The sequence below is a fragment of the Engystomops pustulosus genome, chromosome 9 (genome assembly GCF_040894005.1).
Source record: "Engystomops pustulosus chromosome 9, aEngPut4.maternal, whole genome shotgun sequence".
NCBI classification, from domain to species: Eukaryota; Metazoa; Chordata; class Amphibia; order Anura; family Leptodactylidae; genus Engystomops; species Engystomops pustulosus.
Window position 1 is genome coordinate 33,299,113 of NC_092419.1, and position 24,757 is coordinate 33,323,869.

At 42.1% G+C, this 24,757-nt stretch overlaps 1 protein-coding gene across 1 annotated transcript in view; it reads left to right on the plus strand.

Moving 5' to 3' along the window:
* Nucleotides 1-20,241, plus strand: part of STK26 (serine/threonine kinase 26) — a 44,110-nt gene extending 23,869 nt beyond the window's left edge. The window contains exons 2-11 of the mRNA XM_072122913.1: nucleotides 2,884-3,114; nucleotides 6,173-6,229; nucleotides 11,120-11,228; nucleotides 11,331-11,488; nucleotides 14,150-14,335; nucleotides 15,318-15,460; nucleotides 16,173-16,266; nucleotides 16,414-16,476; nucleotides 18,399-18,535; nucleotides 19,137-20,241. Coding sequence (XP_071979014.1) covers nucleotides 2,884-3,114; nucleotides 6,173-6,229; nucleotides 11,120-11,228; nucleotides 11,331-11,488; nucleotides 14,150-14,335; nucleotides 15,318-15,460; nucleotides 16,173-16,266; nucleotides 16,414-16,476; nucleotides 18,399-18,535; nucleotides 19,137-19,158 — 1,200 coding nt within the window. The 3' untranslated portion in view covers nucleotides 19,159-20,241. The remainder of the gene's footprint in view (nucleotides 1-2,883; nucleotides 3,115-6,172; nucleotides 6,230-11,119; nucleotides 11,229-11,330; nucleotides 11,489-14,149; nucleotides 14,336-15,317; nucleotides 15,461-16,172; nucleotides 16,267-16,413; nucleotides 16,477-18,398; nucleotides 18,536-19,136) is intronic.
* Nucleotides 20,242-24,757: the final 4,516 nt, after the last annotated feature.

Sequence of the window (24,757 nt, forward strand, 5' to 3'; positions counted from 1 at the left end):
ATCTCCATGGCACTAATTCTCCAGTCTCCTAGCACTTGACCACATATTTCTATCTAGATGTGCGGGGTTTTTTATTTCCTCCTCTTTTGATAGTGTAATGAAAATAAGAGGTCCGTCACAGGGCTTCTCATGTGCAGTCACTTTTAGATAATGAGTTGCTAAGGATTATGGGATTTGTCTGTTTGCGTATGGAATGCAGGGTTTTTTATTTTTTTTCCGTTCAGTAAAGCGGAGGTAAATGCTTAATATTTAACATGCTTACTCGTCAGATTTCCATGTGCTTCCTTAATGGAGTTGGACATAATTCCTGTATTTTTATCACTGATCTCTTAGGTCCATCCACATTTTTGTCTAGAATTAGTGTTTTTGCTTGCAGGACATTTTTTGGGGCTGAATGGGTTAAATGTGCTGTATAATTCGGTCCTCTGTTTAAGAAAATCTACCCTCAAAATCCAGCATGATAAACGAGGGACACTTGGGCTACATGCACACGAACGTATAGGGGGACGTATATACGTCCCCCATACATCTCAATGGCCTCAAGGTCCCGCACGCGTATGGCACCTTACCGTTCCAGGACATGTCCTATCTCTCTACAGTATATGGCGCCTTGCGCTGTGTATTCCTATGGAGAGGGGCGGGGTGAGCAGCACTCTCCCCGGCGCAGATGTATGCCCGCCGTCCTACGGTATGGTGGGCATACATTGCGCGAAAGCAGCCTTAGGCTGGCGGCCCGTGGCGTTTTGAACCTGTTTTTGGGCCATTTTTAAGCAGTCCGTTAAAAAAGGCATGCATTTTTGACTCTTTAATTAAGATAATTGGTAAAACGGTCAAAAACGCATGCGTTTCTTAACGGACTGCTTTAAAACGGCCCAAAAAACGGTACAAAACGCCACATTCCCCTGGCCTTACTGATAAATTACTGTGACTGTGGTAATCTTATTATATTTGTTATCCATGGCCTCCTGTCTTCTAAAATCAACTTTGGCTCATTAACATAATTGTAAGAGCGTCTACTCTAGGAAGTGCTCGCTGCACAAGTGCTGATGGAGCCGGGTGACAGTGTAACAGCCTTTAAGGGTGCTGTCACACGGTTTCTTGGTCCATTTTATAACAGACTGACAATGCATGCCTTTCGTTTTTGTATGTTTGCTGTGCGTTTGGTTTTATTCCGTTTCTCAGTTGCCTACTCTTCTAGAAATGAAGATAAATGGATTCAAAGAAAATGGATTCAGAGCATTAGTCAGATCATAAAAAAACGCATCCGTTTTTTTTAAAACGTGCTTTTCTGGCTGGTTTTCCGAATTTGCGCAATTAAAAACGGACAAAAATGCATGCATTTTCAATAACTGATGCGTTTTTTAACGCATGCATTTTTTACGATCCAAAACGAACTCACTACAAACAGCCCAAAAACTGCCTAAAAACGCTATGTGTGACATCACCCTAAGCCTCTGAACTCCCCCTCGTGGCCAGAAGTGGAAGGAATTTTTATTAAAGGGGTATTATCCCCCTCCCCCCCCCTTAACCGCTTATGGTACATGTGGAAGTGGTGGTGTCATGTGTGAGGTACAGTTTCTTGGACTCCACATTAGCGCTAGAATGGGGGTGGTCTTGTGACTTGATGTAGTAAGGAAAGCTTTGAATGAAAAGGTTGGAACACATTATGTACAGGATGGGTTCCAATTTTTTTGCCCCAGTGACAATTGGAGTTTCAAAATTTTTTGCTCTAATTAGACCAAGGATTATCAATAAATCTTCATTACAGACACCTTACAGCTGATCATTATAGCCTGGGACTATAGTAACATCCAGAGAGCTTCACCAGAGGTCAGAGGGGCAGTCTTTAACTAGGGGTCGGGTGTCCTTAAGTAGGGGACCGCCTGTATAGGAGTTTGGCTGTCAGCACTTGGGGAAAAGAGGTTTATTTCCATTCTTATACACAGGGTTTCAGGGTACAGTCACATTGCGTAGCCCAGTGCAGGGGTCCGTGCCCCCCGTGCGCTAGCACTGTGGTTGTAAAAGCAGCACTAGCGCAACATGTGACCACAGCCTCAATTTGTAATCCGGACAACCTCCTCATGGGATTTTGCATGAATATGGGAAACTTGCAGTAGGACGGGGTAATGAAAAAACACATCCTTTCCCACTCTGGTTCTTACATGGCTCTGGTACCTCCAAGCCTGTTCTTGATCGGGGAGTGATGGGAACCGCTTCATCCAATGACAGGCCTTCTTAGAGACGCCCCTTCCAATTACGAGGGGAATCTACTTAAGTTGCTCCCCAGTTTGAGGCTAGTCATTGGAAAGGCATGTCCCTGGAAATTCTGCTGGAGTGCAGGGCTCAAGATAGAAGTACCTGACCTTGGTCTCCTGGGCTTTTCCATATTCTTTGGAACCCCTTTAAAAGGGGATGTCTGGAGTGTCAAAAAACCTGGCTCCTTTCTTCCAAAAACCGTGCCACACCTGGTTTGTGCAGGTATTCCATCTCCGCTGAATCTGACATACAATACTGGCACAAACCTTGGTCCGCTGTGGCGCTGTTTTTGGACGAAAGCAGCCAAGTTTTTCACTTTTACAAGAAAACTTTCACTTTAAATCTGCTTAATTTAAGGTTTCGTTCACACATGGCAGTAACGCATGCATTTTCAAATGCAAAGGAACAGCTGCAATGTGGCGTTGTTGTTAAGGCTTTGTTAACACACTTGTTTTGTAAACGCATGAACAGCTGGGTAAAATCTCCTCTTCTGAGCTGTTCTGATGCGTTTGAAAACACGTGTTACCGCTACGTGTGAACACTCCCTAAGAGGAAAGATTTTTCACCTGTAAAACTTGCAATTTCTTACTTATCATTTAAAGATGTTTTACCTTGTATTTTTCTTAGAACCACCGGGCAGATCCAGAAGAATTATTCACTAAGCTGGAGCGCATCGGGAAGGGATCTTTCGGAGAAGTTTTTAAAGGCATTGACAACCGGACTCAACATGTGGTTGCTATTAAAATCATTGACCTGGAAGAAGCGGAGGATGAAATAGAAGATATACAGCAAGAAATCACTGTTCTCAGCCAGTGTGACAGCCCCTATGTGACAAAGTACTACGGATCCTATTTGAAGGTATCTTTTCATTTTTTTGTGCGTGATGTTGATTTGTAGAAAATCCTCTGCTGTGGCCGTGTGAAGATGTGAGCCGCCGTGCTGGGGGATTTCTGATGGCGAAGCACAAATGGTACAGTTTATCTGAGATTGTGTAATGCAACAATTTTTAGTTTCCATCTGTTTCCATTTAGTCCATGAGGCCCACAATCCCATAGCCGATAGCGGGGTCTCCTCTCCTGTGCCCGACAAATTTCTGGCTCCTTACACGGTAATGTTGGTGAACCACTTGCCGATTTCAGTGTCTTAATATGTCCCTTTTTAATAGTTCCCTTTACACAGGTGATGATCTGCAAAAAAGATTTCATGTACATGTGCAAATGATGGTTTGCTGATCCCTGGTCCGTAATGGACTGCTTGGGTCCCCAATGTTGATTAACAAGAACAGTAGCCCCATTCTAATGGGAGGAGTACCTGTCATGCAATAATATAAATGCTGAGCACAGCGCTACAGTTTCTCCAGCACAACCATTCACTGTCTGTCCATGGCAATTCCTTAAACCCCCATACTACTGAATAGTGTCAAAACACATCTATGTCCTGCTGCACCACCCATCGTGAGAATGGGACCCGTGTCCTCCCGATTTCTGCTGATCAGTCTTCTTGATCTTTTGGGTGTCCCTGCAGTCGGACCCTCTCCCAATCGCCTTGTTATCCTGTGCAAAGGGGATAACTTTAAAAGTTAGGAGAATCCCTTTAATGATGCAGGGAACCATGTGTTAGCTTTGATGTCCAGGGGAGAAGTCAATGTTAATTGTTGATGGCCACCCCCTTAAATGGGAATGTACCAGTTCCTATATACCACCACTTCATTGTCATAGAGATCAAAAACTATGCTAATTAAAATTAATAAAGCTTTTTTTTCATGAGGCTCAGGAATGGAAATCGCTTCCAACGTGTATATTATGTCCTATCTATATGCTATTGGAATACAGGCAAAATAAAATTGCATCATTTTTCCTGTTTTCCTTTATATCTGTCCATTACAAGCTGGAGGGATTGGTCAGCACCAGCCACCGGGTCATTGTCAGCAGCATACACATATTTCTGTCAATGGAGAGAGCAGGGTACTATTATAATGGGGCTCTCCGATCTTCCCAATATAAAGCAGGTCAGCGCTGCCTGTATTGTGCTGACTATAGCAGTGTACAATCCTTACTACTGTATTCCCCTAATTGTTCCCACGTGTAATGGGTGTGCAGTTTTACTGGATATTCTGGATATTTCCTTTGGCTTTAATAGGATTAAGGTTAAAGTGACTTCTCCCCTTAAGAAAACGGAGTCTGACTTTACGTGAGGCTTAATGATTCGCGTACCTGGTGCCCAGGTTTCTCACTAATGCAGTGAAGCAGCAGTCTGAAAATGCGTCCTGTCGCTCCTTTTGATACTTGGGGCATGCTGAAATTGCTGAACACAGATCTCCGGTATCTCTTTAACTCTCATAGTGTCAGAGATACCAGAGAGCTGAGTTTAGCAATTTCCGGTGCTCTCATAGTTTTGTGGGAGGGCGCATACTGGACCTTCTGATGTAATCGTGAGATCAGGACTCTGGCCCTAGTGATCGGGGGTCCCAGAAGTCAGACCACCACAGAACTTATTACAATCTATCCTGTGGATCCTAAATGGGGTTCACACAATGCTGGTGAGGTGTTAAGAGGGCTGGTACAACACATTAAATATGTCAAGGCCATATAGAAAACTTAAAAAGTCTAAACATCTACAATATACCAAAAACAACAGGGTGAATTCTATAATCACATCCTATCCAACACCATTACATCCCAAATATGGTGCATCAAATAGTACTCAATATGTATGAGGTCACATACATATGCCCATATTTGTGACCTCCTATATACTGAGTACTATTTGATGCATGTTCTGAGTATGTATTGATGGTTTTTGAATACTAATAAAATATTTATATTATAAAGGGGATGTATCTAGGACGCATTGTGGTTCATCTAGCATATTTAAAATGTCTGCCCAGTTATTGAACTTGGCTGTGCAGGGCCCACAGTTTGGTTTGTAAAGGCCTAATAACACGTCGTCCATTACAGGAGCCTGTGGATTTTAGAGCAGAACTCCCTACATAGTTATATAATATGTAACTGTTAATAATTGTTCACGGTGCGGTGGTTTGGGAGGATGGGGAGACCACTGGGTTTTGATCAATGTTTGATCAATCTAAGGCCCGGTGCCTCATTACCCATGGACCTGCATCTACTTTCTGATGGAACTGCTGTCATTGCTTGTAAACTTTGCTCCTCACAGCGGCAATGATGTGTCTGGAATCCTGCTCCATACTTCAAGCATTATTGGCAAATAACCACAGCACACATAGTTCTGTGCAATTCCATTTCAACAATCTAAAAACCGATACCATAGAGCAGTGAGGGCAAACCTATTAGACACGGAGTGCCAAAACTACTACAGAAACCAACTTATTTATCACAAAGTGCCAACATGACAATTTAAGCAGTAACTTATTGCTCTCTGCTTTGTCTCTGCTTTCAATTGTATCGGCGTCCTGAAGAAACCAAATTTCTTCTCCTTCTTTCTATTGTATTGGATTATTATAGCCTCCATTCAGGGCCCCCCGAACAGGAAGAATTGCGGGGCCCAGCGCAGGATCTTCCATGACAAACCAGCTCTGTCCACAGCTCCTCCTGGAGTGCCAGGAAACCAAGGATGCAGCGCTTTGAAATTGGCCCTGAGCGCGGACGTCCAGGGCTTCCTTGGACTGCAGGGCGAGGCCTTGAGTCCTGCCTAGTGACCCCTATGCTTGGGCGACAGCCTGGTACCCACAGGGATGGCAGAGTGCCACCTCTGGTACACATGTCATAGGTTCACCACTGCCATGGAGCCTGGAGTGTCTTCTAGATAATGCAAGTTGCATGTCTGTTTGGTGGTCGTTTATGTATAATGCATAACTCTTACTTACTTGTGATTTAGTGTTTCCTGAAGACCTATATTTATGCTGAATGTACTGACTTTTATTTTTTGCTCCTCTTTCCAGGGCACAAAACTATGGATTATTATGGAGTACTTGGGAGGAGGCTCAGCGTTAGACTTGGTGAGTGAGGGGAATTTTTTCGGTTGATGTTGGGCCACATGTTACACCATCTACTCCAGTGTACAGCGTATTATCCTTTCGGATCTGTTTGCCACTGCAAAAAAAACCACAAGACCTATGTGTGATGCCCGTAAATGGTGATGCCCGTCATCTGCAGCCGCTTTCTCGAGATCCTTTTGGTCCCATCGCTGAGACCCCCACTTATCACCAAGATAGGCTCTATCCTGTGCATAGGACCTAACCTGCTATGGAGAACCCCTTTCAGCTAAATGTGATATACTCTGAAAGATGGTTACTATAAAACTCTGTTCAGATGCCTTCCAATAGAAAGCTGTGGGAAATATTCACTGTTTTGTGTGTCTAACATTGCTGTTATTACTGTAACTACCTCCATGGACCTTTAGAGGACCTGATAGCCCTCCATAGAGACTGATAATAGGTAGTATTGAGATTCGGCCGCCTCTGTCTTTGCATGGGAGTATAACATGTGCTAACCTGTTTCCCCCTGGCACTCAGTGTTAATATACATTAAGCTCGCTCTGGTATTGCTCAGTGTAATGAGGCAGATTTACCGTCAAGTACACTGGGTCAGCCGGGAATTAAGCTGGCTAATGTCTCCGGCGTAAGCTGTTGTGGCAACCATGTTGGTTGTTGCCCTGCTTTCCAGGAAACATCTGAATAGTATTTCCCTGCTCTGCAAAACATGGATTCTCTTTGATGGATGCAGAATGCGGGGTCATGTATACAGCGCCCCCTATAGTCACAGCAGACTTCTCTAGGGAGAAGGGGTATGTGACACCTGGTCTACACTGTTTTATCTGACCTGATACTCCACACGTGACTTTTGTGCTTTAACCCTTTCATAAGCAATTGTCATTGGCACCTGACTGTCCAGGGTTTTGTTTCATGACTTGCAAGACTTTAAATGGATAGAATAGTTTGGGTTTTTTTTATTTATACATTGATGTTAATGGACAAATGTCTAAAAATGTGAAAATACATTTTAATGGTTAAAAATTTACCAAACAGATTTTCAATAAGCAGTAAAATTTTTAAAAAAAACACAATTTCCAAAATGTGTATGGCGTCAATCCTTTGCGCTTCTCCCAGTTCAGCTACAGAGGCAGAGGGTGCATGTATTTCTGCTCCTTCCTCATTCTGCCTTCATTTGACATGTGGAAGGGGGGCACACTGTAAACTCTTATATCTTCTGAGCCATTGCACATGGAAACACAGTTCTGGTGTCATTTTAAATAGAATTATCTTAATATCAAAGCGCCAGTTAGGCTGCATGCACAGAACCGATTTATTTTTTTTTTTTAGTTGGCCACACAAGCGTCGACCGCCATTGACTTGGATTATATACGGTAATGGTGCAGCCGTGCCACTAGTTTTCTAGCAGGTCCAATTCCTGCCCAAATTTGTGGCTGCTCAGCTTCTATAAAGATTCAAGGGGTGAGATGCGCTAACTCCTCTCAACTTCAAGGGGCTGCAAACCCTCGCTAATCTAGCTGCATTTATCATGTCTGGTCGGCCATCTAACGTGTATGTGGGTGTCTAAACTTAAGCAGCTAGTTGTCAGGCACGCGTAGCTGTTACTCCCTCCCTGGGCAGAACTGAGGATCGTTCCCTGTATAAGCTGTGCAGTGACTGTACATACGACGTGAGGGATACGGAGTCTGTATGTTTTCACATGTCTCAATGTTTACAGTGCAGCGCAGTATGAGCCCCCGTCTGACACCTATATGAAGGCTGCGTACGCCTGTTTATGCCAAAACACATATGTCCTTATTGGTGCCGAGCTGAATCAGAGCGAGATTCCTTCCAGCCCGTAGCAGAGCGCAGAACGCTCCATGAATAGGAAACGTTGAGCACACGGAGGATGACACAAAGCAGCCTTTCATCGGCTTGTGATTTCCATACCTAAAAGGCCCTACAGGCTCAGAACATAAGTGGACTTGTTTGGTTTGAGGCACAGACGGTCGCCTTACACCGTTCTTCCACCCGGAGCCTGCCAATTGCTTTTTTTAAAGGCTGGAAAGGAAACTAAATTGGGTTTTATAGTTTGTTTACTAGGCGCTTATTTCCATGTGCCCGGCTCTCCATACCTGGATGATATAAAGGCTCTTTCACGCTGCGGCTGCTTTTTTTTTCCAGCGAGCTGCACTGCACTTCTGTATAAGGCAGGAAATTACACCCTCGCTGGTCGCAAAAATAAAAGTAGTCATTGCTTTGGTCCGATTCCTTCTGGGAGGACAAACTCCCTTTATACACGTGTCCAACATTCGTTCTGCACAGTCAAAGCCGAGCACTGTGGACGGCTTGTTTATGCCATCTAAACCCCATACTGGCGGCCTCTGTTACCTGGCTCCTACTGTAGAGGGGGTATTTATCTTATGGATCAGCTTGAGACTCATGTTAAAGAATTTTGGGAATAATGTGTCAAAGTTATTAGAAACTAGTTGCAGATGTTTATCCCCCTAGATACTGCGGTCAGTAGTGATTGTGGCATCTAAAGGGTTCATGACTTGGTTCTTTCCCATTTGCAGTGCAGTGTGCCGGTTCATTGATACTTGTTGAAAACCTTCATGACCCCATGAACTTTGACCGTCCCGGCGTGGCTGTTTGACAGAGGGAATGTCCATGCATTATATTTCTATATAATGTAGGGACTCCCATCCACTGCACTGTGAGCATCCTGTGGGATTGTGCCGCCATATAGGTATACACGGGCTGCACCATGTAACAGGCCTAAGACTCCTCCTGCAGTTACTCCTGACATTACCCTGTGTAGTACATTGCAATACAGAAATAATGCCCAGGACTCTATTAGCTATTGCGCCCCCTTGTGGTTCAGTCTTCTGGGATATAAGGGGAAAAACTGTATTAAAAAAAAAAGTGGTAATCTTACAAACCCACCGAAAAATGTTCATTCTACTAATAAAGTTAACAAAAATCAGGCTCACTTGGCCAAATTGTCAAAAAAAATTTACAGCTAATGGCTGAGAAATGAGAAAACAAAAAAGGCCTCATCCTTTAATAACTTAGTAGTCCGCTCTCTAAAGTGGCGTGCTACCGCAGCCAACACGGGATAGGTTGTAAGTCACTGCTTGGCATCTCTGTCCCATCTCAGTCTTGTTAACTTGTATTTTATTGCGCCATTTTTAATTGTATAGGCAGTCCCCTACTTAAGGACACCCGACTTACAGAAAACCCATAGTTAAAGACGGACCTGTCAGCCCACTGTGACCTCTGTTGTAGCTCTCTGGATGCTTTCCTTTAGGCCCAGACTGCAATACATAGCTACTAAGTATCTGTAATGAAGCTTTATTGATAATCCTTGGTCCAATTACAGCAAAAAATTTTGAAACTCCAATTGTCACCGGGGCAAAAATAAAATTTGTATCTACAATTCTAAAATATACAGTTTCGACTTGTATACAAATTCAACTTAAAAACAAACCTATGGACCCCATCTTGTATGTAACCCGGGGACTGGTCACAGGGACCGCCTGTATTAGGTGCTGTGTCAGATTTATAATATTGGCTTTTGACTACTTGTGATAAATGTGACAAATGGTTTTAATGTCTGTGATTTGGAGCTTTGTGTCAAGTTGCACAAAAGTTTTGCGTTTTGTTCACAACTACTTCCTACGGCTCCATATTTCTTGTTCGTGTGAACGCTACTAGGGAGATGTGCGACCACCTTGAACATATTGGCAGATATAGGGCCAGTCCTGTCTCTCGTGGCACAGCTACAAGGTTGGAACACTGTATGGTGAGGCACAGTGTCGTGCATAATGCACACCTATGGCGGCTGTGTGATGGCCTCCATCTTTGCTGCTGTGCTCATGGCCTTTATATATGGACGTGTGAATGGAGCCTTAGTCTTTCCTACACCAATGATTGTCTGGAATGGATTTGCACCTCAATATGTGACTTCATTATTGTGTCAGCACTTGAGCCAATGTGTGAGATTTATCAAGAGAATCCAGATTGTGGAAAAGTGAAGCGGGTAGGCATATGTCACTAAATGGTATCAAATACAGCACATGAAGGCAGGGGTGACACTTACATGCTGGTACACTGCAGTGTACATGGCACATATAATTGGGAAAACTGGGAGCACCACCTGATCCTGAGACGCATCTCATGTCAGGAGTGAGACTGGTTCTCGGGACGTTCTTGGCAAGAAGTCAGATGAACAATCTCCAGTCTGACTTGTGAGAATAATCCTGAGTATAACATTCCCACCCCTTCTCGTTCTAGCTCTCAGATTTATATAGCATTGCCTGTGGTCAGAAAATACAGCTGTGTGCCAATGACAATACAGAGGTGCCAAGTTCACCCCGTAGATGTGTGGCACGGGGGACACGACGTCACCGCTCTCATGCTACGTGATGAACTTTTCCCACAGTTTCTGTATTCCTATCTCCTAGAAGAAGCGCTTAGAAACTTTCTATTTATGTAACTCTACCAGTATATAAAGATGGGTGTAAAGTCCAAGGAGCCGTGTATTTATTAACCCCGCTTTTCCAGGATGATGCATTTCTGTGCTGGATACAAACTCTTACAGTTTAGAGTTTAGTGTAATCTTCATGTAGTGTCAGTCAGTAAAAAAATGTTCTGATTGAAAAATTGGGGTAGTGCCGATCAGCCCTGATTCACTATGATGAAGTCTTTTTTTACTTGATAGTGTTTTAAAGCCTCAGAGGTGAATGAACCCAAATACTAACCTGGTCCATTATAGCCAGCAAACAGCTGTGCTCTGACTGTAGCCTAATAATCTTTGTGATTCCATAACCCGGGACAATCCTTCCTAAATTCTGTTACTTGCAGCATTAAGTGTCTGTCCTTTCGTAACCTTCACTCTCTTCTCTCTTTTTCTAGCTACGAGTGGGACCTTTTGATGAGTTCCAGATTGCGACCATGTTGAAAGAAATCTTGAAAGGTCTCGATTATCTGCACTCGGAGAATAAGATTCACAGAGACATCAAAGGTTGGCCCGCGTCAGCTTTTTATGATGTTCACCCCCCCCCCCCCCGACTGCCACAGATGTGGGCTGAATCCCATCCTTGTCCTGTTGTCTTGTATCTTCCAGCTGCCAATGTTCTGCTCTCTGAACAAGGCGATGTCAAGCTCGCTGACTTTGGCGTGGCCGGACAGCTGACCGATACGCAGATAAAGAGAAATACGTTTGTAGGGACTCCGTTCTGGATGGCACCCGAAGTTATCCAGCAGTCTGCTTATGACTCAAAGGTGAGAAAAATTAGTTAGGGTTCCCAGTAGTCAGATCCTCGACAAACCTGTGGATAGGGGTTAACTTACTTAAAACCCATAGTTTCAGGAGCCGGTGTTCCTTACATAATTCCTTCCCCATTGTATTCTCCTTGACTGCATTGAACAAATTCGTTTATTCACATACATTTTGCATGTGGTGGTAGCACTTGGAGCCATGTTGCCAACAACGAGGCATGTTTTATGCTTCATCATATAAAGCCCTTTTAGAGAGGTTTTCCAGGCACATAAACAACTAAGGACCTCTCTATAGGGCAGGTCACTGGCAAATAACGATGTACTGCAGCGGAGGGTATGCTACGTAATGATGGGGGCTACACCTCATGGTATTGGCAATGTCCTGGTTTACATTACATTGGGTTACCATGTGGCACCCGGTTAAACCATCATGACTGCACATGTCGCTGGAGGCAGGGGCGTGCAGGTGATGTCCTCTCTTTCAGGAGGGCTTTGTGTGTAAGTTGTTACCCTTACAGTATGTATGTGGTGGTCATGTGGATCTATAGATGATCACAATAGAACATAATCTGTAGGATTACACCTTGTGTGAAGATGCCGTTTGCTCCAGGCGGCTGTAAATTCAGACATTTCCCTTTGGACGCTGGGAATTATATACCTGGCGAGGTAGTAATTGGTGAGTAGCGTCTCCAGTTGTTTTGATGACTGCTCTAGCGTGTCCCTATGTGATATTACTGTGCGCTCAGTGTTGGTGTATCCAGCCAAGGACTGTATAATATACAAAGGGAATTATTTCCTATAGAAAAGAGGAAACTGGGTCTTTCAGAACTTTATAATAACCTTTTACATTGTGTAAGGGAATGGATGACATGATACATGCTCTGGCTCCTCGCTGTGCTGCAGTATTTGGGGCAGAGTATTGCTGGATTTCCTGTCTTGTATCTGGGCTGCAGCACAGTGTTGTGTCCCAAGGCAATAAGAGAGCTCATCAGGTGATACAATACATGAGTAAATAGCTAGAAAGATACATGGGAATACTAGTTATGCCTGAACATAACAGGTCATAGAAAGCAAACATTTAATGGAAGCTTCTCATCGATATGTTCTGCTTCCTATGTCCTTCTGCACGCGTCCCCAGCGCTGTGTAATGGAGGACCTTGTATAGAGACTCCATTGCTAACCTAACGAACAAAATGCCATAGGAATATGACTGTCACAACTGTTTCCACCAGCAAGGATTCTGCTCAATGGCAAATACACTCCAAAGATCCTTTGTTGTTTAAAGGGAACCTGTCATCAGGAACACCCTTTTCTGGTTCCCCTATGTCCCCCATAGAGAGTAGTTTTCACATTGCCTTTGGCATTCCTCACTGGCCCCCCCAATGGGACAAACAAAACTCTTTATTTCTGTCCATTCTGCAGTTTCTCAGAAATTCCTGCTTTAAAGGACATAAAGCACAAGTAAAGTGTCCTAATCTGTCTAGGGGATGGGGGGGGGCTTTTCTTTTCAGATTTTCTGACATCTTTAATCACATAATATTTAACTTCCCCGGCTTTTAATTTATGCACGCCAGTAATCTGGTGGTAAATGTTCTTTAATACTTACGCTAATGAGGCAGTTGGTGCACTGATACGTGTCCTCGGCACCATGAGTGCTACTATACACATCTGGACCACTATCCTCCCAGCAGGTAAGCTTGAGATTTGTCTTATGAGAAGCATGGGGAGACACTGAGAGGTTATTGTTCCAGGTGGGAATAGCCACGCTCTGGGTGCTGAGGGCACACTTCAGTGCACCAACTTCCTAGTTGGTATAAAGATTAAAATGGGAATATCTCAGACATGACATGTACAGCAATAATAATTTGTTGGAAATTGCAGTGCATTTCTCTATGAAATGCTGCCCACAGATTATACCACATGGTAGGTCTCCCTTTCGATAAAAACTATTCTGCTAGGGCCACACGCAGAATTATTTTATCTGAGGACTATTGGTGTGCAGTGACCTTTTTTTTTTTCCATGTGCCTTTTATTATAGGAAAATATGCTAGGTTTTCCAGGATGGTTTAAGGAAAACCATGCATTTTGGCTACCCTGTAAAGCAGCTCCCTTGACATCAAGCATAATCTACTAGAGGCCTTATGACATGATGCAGGATTAAAACCAAACCAGTCTATCTATTGCAGACGGAACAGACTCCCAACTGTAGACAGCGCTGTTTCGACCTGGTTGGGTATCGTCGGTACAGTGTAGGGAACTGGTTTGGCTGAGTGTGAGGCTTGTGACTAGGGTCAGGAAGTAAGAGTTCTCCTTACGGAGACTTTGCCAATTAAGGCCGCCGTGTAGGCGTGTGGATTCTTGGTTTAATCTTTTATCTATCTTTTATTATAGGCTCTTATGCCTCAAATTTCACGGCTGGATAAATTAAGCTGTACTTTCACAACCAGACTAGTAGTAGTTAGTAGTAGTGCCCCAGGACTAAATATCCCGGCTTTACTCTTTTTCATTATGTGGCTGAAGTGCCTATATGATATGTGAGTACAGTGCCCATTATCCAGGCCCTGGGCCGGAACAGTAGATCCGCCAATCATTGGCTAATATATAAATAGGTGAATGCCTGTTCTACATTTTGTTACGTCTAAACTAATCTCTTTGTACTTTTAGGCTGACATTTGGTCTTTGGGAATCACCGCAATAGAATTGGCTAAAGGTGAACCACCCAATTCCGATATGCATCCAATGAGGGTCCTTTTTCTCATCCCTAAAAATAACCCACCAACGTTAACAGGAGACTTTAGCAAACCTTTCAAAGAGTTCATCGATGCCTGTCTAAACAAAGATCCATCCTTTGTAAGTATTTATGGCAGAAGGTAATGTGGTTGCGTTTGGTTACATATCCAAGGGATGGGGCCTAACTTTTGTTCATGGGAAAATCCATTGAAGGCTTTTAAACCTACAGAAATTCACATAACAAGTGTGAATGAGGTGTTAGTAGTTACCATTATGTAAATTTGTCATCTGAGGTGTATATAGTCCACTCCTATGTCTTGCCATTGTGTAACATTGCTGTGTGAGAAGTTGATAAGTAGTGTAATAATCGTTTTGCTTCTACAGAGAGATCGATATCTATACGTTTTATAAACCTGAACAGTAATTCTAGCCTGTCACATGGAAAATAGTCTAGTATGAAAGCAGCATGTTATAGAGCAGTAGGAGCTGGGCAGATTGTACATGGAGTCATATCTCCAGGCATCGTGTTACTGCAAAGCTTCTAACAATAGGATAAAACAGTAGTCTAATCGAATAAAGGAAAATTTATATTGACTATTTTACCAAATACTTACAACTATGTAAAATCTTGCCAGTTTCTCCTATTCTGTGACATTCTGGCTACAAATGGGACACTTTTTATAGAGCCAGAGGAGCTGAGACGTTTGTACATTGTTTTATCCTATTGTTAGTGCACTATAACATGCTGCCTGCAGATAGGACACTATGTACAATCTACTCTGCTCCTCCTGCTCTATAACATGGTGCCTGCAGATAGGACACTACGTACAATCTACTCTGCTCCTCCTGCTCTATAACATGGTGCCTGCAGATAGGACACTACGTACAATCTACTCTGCTCCTCCTGCTCTATAACATGGTGCCTGCAGATAGGACACTACGTACAATCTACTCTGCTCCTCCTGCTCTATAACATGCTGCCTGCAGATCCATTTAATATCTTCACTTTCAAGAGCACTTCTTATACTAAGTACTTATTGTGTAATGTTGTGAATCGCTCGCCTACAAATTTGTGAAAAGGCAATATCCTGTCTCTTCCCAGCGACCTACAGCCAAAGAACTTCTCAAGCACAAATTTATTGTGAAAAATGCCAAGAGGACATCTTACCTAACAGAGTTGATTGACAGGTATAAGCGATGGAAGGCTGAAGGGCACAGCGACTCCGAATCCGATGACTCTGACACGTAAGTACTCACTTAATGGACTGCTGGTATTGAAGGTGGTTTCATTTATTTTAATAACCATTGTAGATATGAATGGCTATTTACAGGATTGGGGGCTGTTACTGTTTCTGCTTGCGGTGATGGGTAGAGGGAGACTAGGGAGTGTTATAGGACAGAGCTGCATAGTACAGAAAGTCCCTGGGTTACGTACACGATTCTGTAGGTTTGTTCCTAAATTGAAATTTGTATGCAAGTCGGAACTGTATATTTTATAATTGTAACTCCAGACAATCCAGTTGTCTCTGTGACAACTGGATTTTAAAAATGTTTGGTTTAACCAGGATTAACAATAAAGCTTAATGGCAGACACTTTTCATTACTATTACAGCTGTTTATTGTAAAGTAAGGCTAAAGTACAGTAAATGACCACTTACCAGAGCTCCATTTGTAACTAGGGGTTGTCTGTGGGTCTTCTTAAGTAGGGGACCCCCTGTATATGCACAATAGCGTCTCTACGTGGAGCCTGAAAAGTCTCTGTACTGCCACCTAGTGTAAGCTGCCCTGTATGGTATTTGTATGTTTGCAGGGCTTAGTAGCCAAGCAACTACTATGCTGGAGCACATACAAGGGCAAAATCTATAGTATAATAGATATATATAATAATATATATAGTAAGAAGTTCATGAGCCTGTTACAAATGATCTCTTTAAGTTAAATGTCCATATTGTCACAGGGAACCCAGTAATAAAGAGAACAACACACATCCAGAATGGAACTTCACCACAGTTCGGAAGAAGCCGGATGCAAAGAAATTGCAGAACGGAACAGTAAGTTTTTTTTTATAGTTGTGTTTGTTTACAGCTGATGAATTTAATGAATTGTGCCTAATGTGTTACTCCTGTGTAAGATACATAGAATTATTAAATTATTAGACATTAAACATAAGTGATTTAATGTGTTGCTTTTTTTTTCAGGATCAAGATCTTGTAAAGACGCTGAGCTCTTTATCAGCAATAATAGCCCCTGTGTTCGCTGAGGTATGGTTTCTTTGTGTTGTGCGTATTATAAGACTGTGATCACATATGGCATATGTCCTGCTTTGTAGCTTCCTCCACCAGGGGGCAGTTTGCTGGGTGCGTCTATACATGGTGATGTGTGTACATTGATACCCCCACTGCTTCAGTAGTTGTGTAGCTACAGCCCCTGGTTTAGTACCATGTGGTCAGTTTCGCCCGGCAGAAAGTATCCGCTTCTCCCCAAGTGTTTACCAATCAGGGCTAAGCAGTTTAAACATGTGACACAATAGTATCCACTCGGATCACTTGGTACAAAGTGATCCTGGACATCTACACCAGGATGAAGGATTATAAACCAGTCACACTTACATGCAGGTATGTGCCCCCTCTGGCAGGATCTTCTCTTCTTTAGCTTGTTATGACCTTGTTTTCACACAAAAAAAAGACCTTTTAATTATGTAAATGAGCCCAAGGGGCTTTTCGGTTACTTAACTCTGTAGCCCCTTAGGATTGTTTGCATAGTTTTTAAGGCCTTTTTTCATAAAAACAGAAAGGAGGCAAAAGAAGAGCAAATCCTGCCAGTGGGAGACATGCCAGCATGTATGTGCTTGGTTTCATCATAGTGGTAGATTTTCCTTTTAAGTAGGTTTTATTAAGTACTGGGTACCAGGGGAAACTAAAACTGTGATGTCAAAGCACAGATCAACCTTTCACCTTAAATGTCTCAACAACACCACAGTCTCTTTTCTGCATTTGCTTTACAATATAATTGTGTGTTTTGGTTTCTGAAAAATCTGTGCTGCTCACTCACTCCTGAGCTGTTTGTGCTCCTGTACAGCTCCTCCCCCATTGATGTAAGCTCCCCATGCAGTGAGCTCTGTCCTTGTGTGAAGGAGCAGGAGGGTGGAGCTATACAGGGACACAAAGGTGGAGGCTGAGGAGTGGGCAGCACAGACGGGTCACATGGTATTTTATTTTTTTTAACCTCTCGGCGCATGGCGGCTATTTTACTGACTCAAACCAAAGACGTTTCTTTGGTTTGCTCTGGTGCCATAGGATAGTACATTAAACTTAGATGGATAATTTATATGATGGTTATACTGCTTGTATTGAGTTGCATTGAGTTTTCCTCATAGGGGCTAAAAAATTCTTTGCCTGTTGTTAAATAGATGAAAGTTGAGTCCTCAGTTGATACTTTTCATTGGCTAACTAAAAAGGTAATTGAAAGCTTTTGAGATTACTTGGGTCTCCATCAGTCCCGGTGTCTGTCATTTTGCTGGGTGAAATAGTCATGTTGCTGACACTAATGTGAGCGCTGCCTTATCTGCAAGTTCCTAACTTCTCATCTGTTTCACCTGTTGCGATGACCTAACAGAAGTTTAAAGAATTGGACGGTCCTTTACAGCCATTTGCTCTTTACCAGATCAAACTTCAGTTCCGAGTTCATTTCAGTGATTCTACGTTTGGTCCAGTAAATCCCACAAGCATACGGTGCACGTTTACTGGACCAAACTCGTGGGCTTTAAATGGGCTGTCCTGTGACAACAAGTTGGCCTCCCCAAGATGGGGCCTGATGGGTGGTGGTCTCTGTGATGGCCCCCCACCCCATCCCTCCCAGATGCACTACAAGGAATGGTTGCACATGTGCACTGCACTGGATCTGATGCAGATGAATAGTGCAGCAGGACTCATGTGCGACTAGCTCCTGTATTCTGTATCTGGAGTACAAATCTCCGAGACCCCCACCGATCAGGTTGGCCCATATCCTGTGGATCAGCATTAACTTATGTTCACTGGAGAACCCCCTACAAGCCTTAATTGGCTTCAAAAGCATTGAATGAGATCCCTGCCTAGTGGCCATAATGGTTCATGTTTTGGGGGGGCTACTTAAAACTTAAAATCAAAACTTTGAACCTATCATTAAAATTTGACCCCTTTTTCAGCTTAAACAGCAAGACAGGAACAACAGTGTGAGGAAAAATGCAATTGAAGAACTTGAAAAGAGTATGAACCTGGCTGAGGCGACGTATCCGGGCATTACTGACAAGATGGTAAAGAAGCTGATGGAGAAATTCCAAAAGTGAGTATATGACTGGGCATGGGGGGTTCCAAGTTGGCAAGCTAACCCTCATACACAGGATAGAGGAGAAATAGCTGATTGATTATTGAGGGTCTGACTGGCGGGGCACCCACTGATCATGCAAATGGGACACCCAGCAATCCAGGGAATGGGGTCCACTTCTCTCTAATGTGTATAGAGGCCGGGACCATCCTATACATCCTGCCACTTTATTCACTGTGCTTGGCTGTCCCCCAAAGATTGAGGAGTAAAAAACGGAAAAAACAGGAGAAGGAAGCTATCGTGGGGCGCTAATAGGCCAAATCGTATCAACAAAAGTGATAAATAGCTGGAAATAATCTGTATTGAAAATCTTTTATTATATAAAACAACAAACAGTGATAAAAATAAGTCTAGGTGATAAGGTGGGGGTCCTGTTCTCGGCAGTCGTACCTACACCAATCCCCTGTTATCCTCCATCCTACCGATGAGTGTTAGTTTCTTCCAAACTTGGGACAACCCGTTTAAATCTCTAGGACTTCGGTACACCACCGCTCTTTCGCTTTTTACTACGCTTCGTTTTGTGACATACCTTTTTTTTTTTTTCTTTGCTATTTTGCAGGTTTTCCGTCAGTGACTCCTAAGTATCATGTTATGACCACGACATCGCTGTACAAAGAGAAATAATGGGAGAGGGACTACCACCAAAAGTACTTCACGCCTGGCCGTGCTTAGCATTTTTCAGCTCCTTGTGCCTTTTTGGGTCTTCACGAAACGCATCCATGACCGTGATTGACAGTTTGGAAGGAAAACTAAGAAACTTTTTTTTTTTTCCTCTTCCTCCCATCTTCTTCTTTTTTTTTTTTTTTTTTTCCTTCTTTTTTTTTGTTATATATATATTTTTGTTTTGTGATGGTGTAAATGGTTTTTATATTTTCTCGGAAATTATTTTGTAAAGACTGAAGACTTTTACTACTTTAACCCTTTTGTTGAATCCTATACATGTCAATATGCTGTTTTTTGCTGTTGGGTAACAGTTGCTAAGTTAGTAACCTGTGCAAGTGATGGCAGTATGTTTGTGGTGGTTGTGTTGCACTGTACACTGATGAAATCTACTGGTCCCTTTTTTTTTTTTGTTTTTTTGTTTTTTCCATGACTTGACTTTTGCCATTTCTTGATGAGGTAGAGGATGAGATGTGGCTACGCCATGTGAAATGTAACAGCTCCGTTTCATGGAGGCACAATGGAGCTGCTACCCAGCAAGCATTGCTTACGACGCTGCACCGGTCTATGCCGTAAAAAAACCAATGGGATATGGGAGCCCTGTACAAATCCAAATGCCAGAACATGTGGCACTTACAATGTACAAGTCCCCTGAAAAGTATAGAAGCCGTCAGTGTAGGGATGAATAGAAAAGCTGATTTTTTTTTAGGCTAGGATTCCATAAATGATGGCAGTGGATTACAGGGAATCTCCACCTTTTTATAAAATCTAGATCAAAACTTAAGTTATGAATCATTTCCTTATGTCTTTATGGCCTTTTGTGAATCCTGATGAGTTGTCCCAATTCATCTGTACAGACTTAAACCTATAATATTGTTTGTTGGTTACCAGATGCTGTCACTAGAGGGAGCTGTACAGGTTGGTTTATCATGCTGGATTTTGATGGTCGATTTCCTTTGATTGCACAGCATGACACTTGCTGGTAGATCCAGGCTCTGTTATGTGTTATCCGTCGCCACCTTCCTTCTAAAAGCAATTTTTTTTAAATATGCTAATGAGAATGAACCCTTCTGTGCTGCTGCTTCAGACTCTCCCTGCTTTCTCAGCACTTGGAAGCACTCGCTGCACAAATGCCAAGGAAGCAGAAGGGAGGGTGAGACCGTGTAACAGACTGTAAATGCCGGTAACAGAGGCTCTAGGGTAGCCCCTCAGGGTTATTAGCATAATTTTAAAAGCTTATTTTAGAAGGAAGCAGTCTTTGTTACAAATATAAGATACTAATTATGGTGCCTGGATCTACGAGTAAGTGTCCCTGGTTTATTCTGATGGATTTTGATAAATCTGTATGCAGTCTGCTGCTTGACTCCCTCTAGTGGTGATGGTGAGACTCCTACAATTTTAAACCCATCTGTGCTGATATTAGCACTGAATCAATTAGAAAATATTTATAACAAAAATTGCACATAAATATTTAGCCAATTAAAACAAAGGTGGATATTCACCTAAAAAATGGCAGGCTCCACTAGTGCAGGTACATTTATAACCATGCATTTATCACTGCACTGCTGAAACCGAGCCACTCTGCTGTGCACATGGCCAGGGGACACTTGGAAAATGCTATTTTCTATACTTGCTGGATAATTCTCACATCCTTTCCTACAAAGGTGTAAAATCTGCTGCTCAAGATTTTTTTTATATATATAATGTCCCCTCCATTTTTTCTCTATTACTCTTTTTATAGGGGTTGTCCCAAATTTAACACTTAAAGGTTTACACTGATTGAGGAGGTCACCTATGGAAATCATAAGCTTTTTTCCTAAGCCTCAAGGCCAGATGTGGGTTCATCATAGAGCAGGGTCCAGCAGTAGTCAATACTACAACTCCCAGCATGCTCCATACCATTCTTATGGGGGTTCCAGCTGTGAAAATGGGCGTGAAGGCCATTGTAGCTTTGTTGAAGGTTACTGACCTGTGTGCTAATTTTGTTGCTCTATTTATACGTATGGGGGATTTTGAAAACTTTTATGAATCTCTGGTGATCTGATGTGTCCAACAGGTCAGAAGGATTTTAAAGGGGTTGTCCGGACGTTGAAAAACATGGCAGCTTTTACCAAACATGACCCTGGTTTGAGCTGGTATTGCAGCTTAGCTGTATAGAGAAGGATGGAGCGGAGTTGCAATACCGGAACAAACCCTGATCAGGTATGGCGCTGTTTTTGGAATATACCGCTATGTTTTACAACCTCCGGAAAACCCCTTTAAGGCGGTCATAACAAGTTTAAATCCTATCAATTATATCGGTAATCATATGAATACCTACTTATAGAGTTGGTCGGTCATGAATCTTTAATTTTGGGTCACCCCTTTAAGAACCCCCCCCCCATATTTTTGTTGTTTAAAGGAGATTTAGAAAACATGGTTTGTGCTGGTATTAGAGATGATTGGAGCTTAGTTGTAATACCATTCGCTACCTATGGTCAGGGGAGGAGCTATTTCAACCTCCAGACAACCCCTTTAAGACGGCATACTTGGCTCAGATTTGACATGTACTCCTCTCCCACACGTCGGCTCTGTACTCAGCTTCTATTTTCTTCAAGGAGAATTCAAGCAATATGTTTTTTTTTTTGTTACTTGCGAGTAGACAGCGAATGTCTAACCTAATTTAAACGTTTGCTTCTAGAAGGGGCCTGCGTTGCGTTGCAGCAACGTGCGGTAGGCCATTTTTTGTTTTTCTGTTCCCACTAGATAGTTGACTTGGTTGAATAATGTATCTCCGATGCTACTGCGGGGGGGAAAGGCCGGCCTAGAAGTATCACTTGAAACCATAAAGCCCCCTCCACCTGCACAGGCAAAGTACAGAGACAATGGTTTGCACCAGCATCCCCCTCCTCCCCCTCCATACATCAGATCTCCCGTGTAATATATTCCATTTTTGTTCGTTTTTTTTTTTTTTTTTTTTCCAGACTTTTCCATGCATAAACCCCGCACCACGATGTATTTATACTCCTGTGAAACGTGTATTTAAAGAAAAAAAAAAATCTGTATTTACCATTTAATATACAAGTAATTAAGTTATAGAGATTCTTTTTTTTGCAGACACGACCAGGGAAAAGACTTGATGGTTGGCAGTATAAACTAACAAAAAAAAAAACTTTCCAAACAACCGGCAGAACTGTAAATGGAAGAGAAGTATATTTATGGTACTGCTTGATGGGGTCATCCCATGTACATATATACATATATATATATATTGCTTCCGCATGTACTTTAACGTTTCTGTTTCCTCGGAGGTGGTGTCGTTATAATATTATAATATGTGGTTTGATTGCAATATTATAATATTATGATGTGTTAGTGTGCGTTTTTATGATTTGAGCCCAGGTTTTTGTTTTTTTTGTGGGAGGGGCTCACACCCACATGTGCCAGAGACGTGGGCCCCCGACACCATCCCCCCTACATGGCGTGCGGCCCGGCCGGTCTCGCGCACCGCACAGACTATCTGCCAAATCTATAAAATGTAACCGGTGCGTGACCGTCACATTTTATCCAATTGCCATTGCAGTGTTTTTGGATTTTTTTTTTTGGTTAAGGGGATGTGACCGCCAGTATCTGATGCAAATGAGCATGCTGCAGTGTCAAGTGATTGTTTTCTAGCTACCCAGCGGGTAGGATAAGGCTGGCAGCCCACCTACTGCTTTTGCTGTGAAGAACTGGCAGTGCAATGTCTTAGCCACACGGAAAGTTTTTTTTTTTTCTTTTGATTTTTTTTTTTTTCTTGCCAATTACGCCACGCGGCCTTCTCCTATATTTTTCAACCATGTAGCGTAAGCCTTACTCTGATCAGGTGCTGGGACCGTTGCCTTGTACATATATTGGGTCAGGCTACAATAGGACCATGTACAGTGCTGATCCAAAGAGCTTTGGGTCCATTTTTAGCGCGTAGGGGAATGGCAGTGTAATCTGTAGCCGAGACAAAAAAATGGCGCGTTACGGATTACCGGGCCATGTAACTCATGTAGAACTATTCTACCACAACCCCAGATGATCAGATGGTCATTGGTGCAGAATTAACCCCCTCATCCCCCCAAAGCAATGTAATATATCTCGTTAAATTGCTTCAAATTGCAGCATGCTTATTTCCACCGCAGGGTAGATAGATGCCCCCCTCCCGCCACCCCCAAACATAAATCCTGCTTTAAGAGGACACTTGAAAACATATTACTGGCTAATGCCAAGGAATGAGCAACTTTTTCTTTTTCAGTGGTGCCTATACAATTTGAGTTCACTTTTTTTTTTTTTTTTTTTAATTTCCTTCATTGTCGCTTTTTAGTTTTAAATATTTTTTTTTTCGTTTTGCTCTCTTAACGAAACTCACTTCAAATTTATATCTCGAGAAAGTCTGAAAATAGTTTTTGAAAAACAATGTTATCGTTAAAAAAATAAAATAAAATATTTTTATAAATATATAAGCAGTAAAAAGTTGTAAATATGGTCAATCAGAAAAAGCTTTATAAGAACTTCACAGATAGAAATTAAAAAAGTTTAAAAAAAAAAAATGGAGAAAAAAAAAAACCCAGTGGTACCCATATATCCTTCGTAGTTATTACTCTTGTAAATCTGTTAATAGAGTAAGCTTATTTCAATATTTCAGGGGATTTTAAATGGTTTAAGAATAAATATTTAAATTCTGATCACGTGTCCTGTGTTTTTTTAATTATGTATTTTTATTTTTATTTTTTTTTTATGGATATGAAATGCTCAAGTCACATTCACATGTGGAGGACCACTGGCAAATGTCTTAAATATTATTCATTCCATAAAGAAAAGGGAAGTGCATATCGGGTTTGAAAACTGCGTTCACATGTAGCAGATTTAAAAAAATAAAAAATTATTTAAAATATTTTTGCAGCGCAAATAGAAGCTCAGACTTTTCAGTTTTCTTGAAGCTTTTCTTTCTCGCTTCTCTACCAGAAAGTCCAGGTATTTCTCCCTCCATATAAAGACATGTGTTGGTTATCCGAATGTTGAAAAACATGGCTACTCTCTTCCAAAACACAGCGCCACCCCTCACCATGGTTTGTGCTGGTATTGCAGCTCAGCTGTATAGAAATGAATGGATCTTAGTTGCAATACCAGACACTACCTATGGTCAGAAGAGAAGCTGTTGGCAGAAAGCAGACATATTTTTCAACCATTGAAGCTGAAAAATATGCAGCACCAAAAAAAAAAAAGTAAAATCTGTTGCTTTTTTCTGAATAAAAACTGCAACAAATTCACAAACTGAATGGAAACTGTTTAACATACTGTAGATTATCAATGACTGCTAAATACTTTGATTAGAAGCTGTAACTAGTGATTCTAGATGTGTAGTGTCTGTGGAGTTGTCCGCTTTCAGCAAATTGATTGTTTGTGTTAACTTTCCGATATGCTTTCAGTATACATTCTTCAAGGTTTTATAGATCTCTGCTTGCTGTTATCTAACAGGAGGAGCTTTGTTTACGCCCTTTGGATAATAAGCGG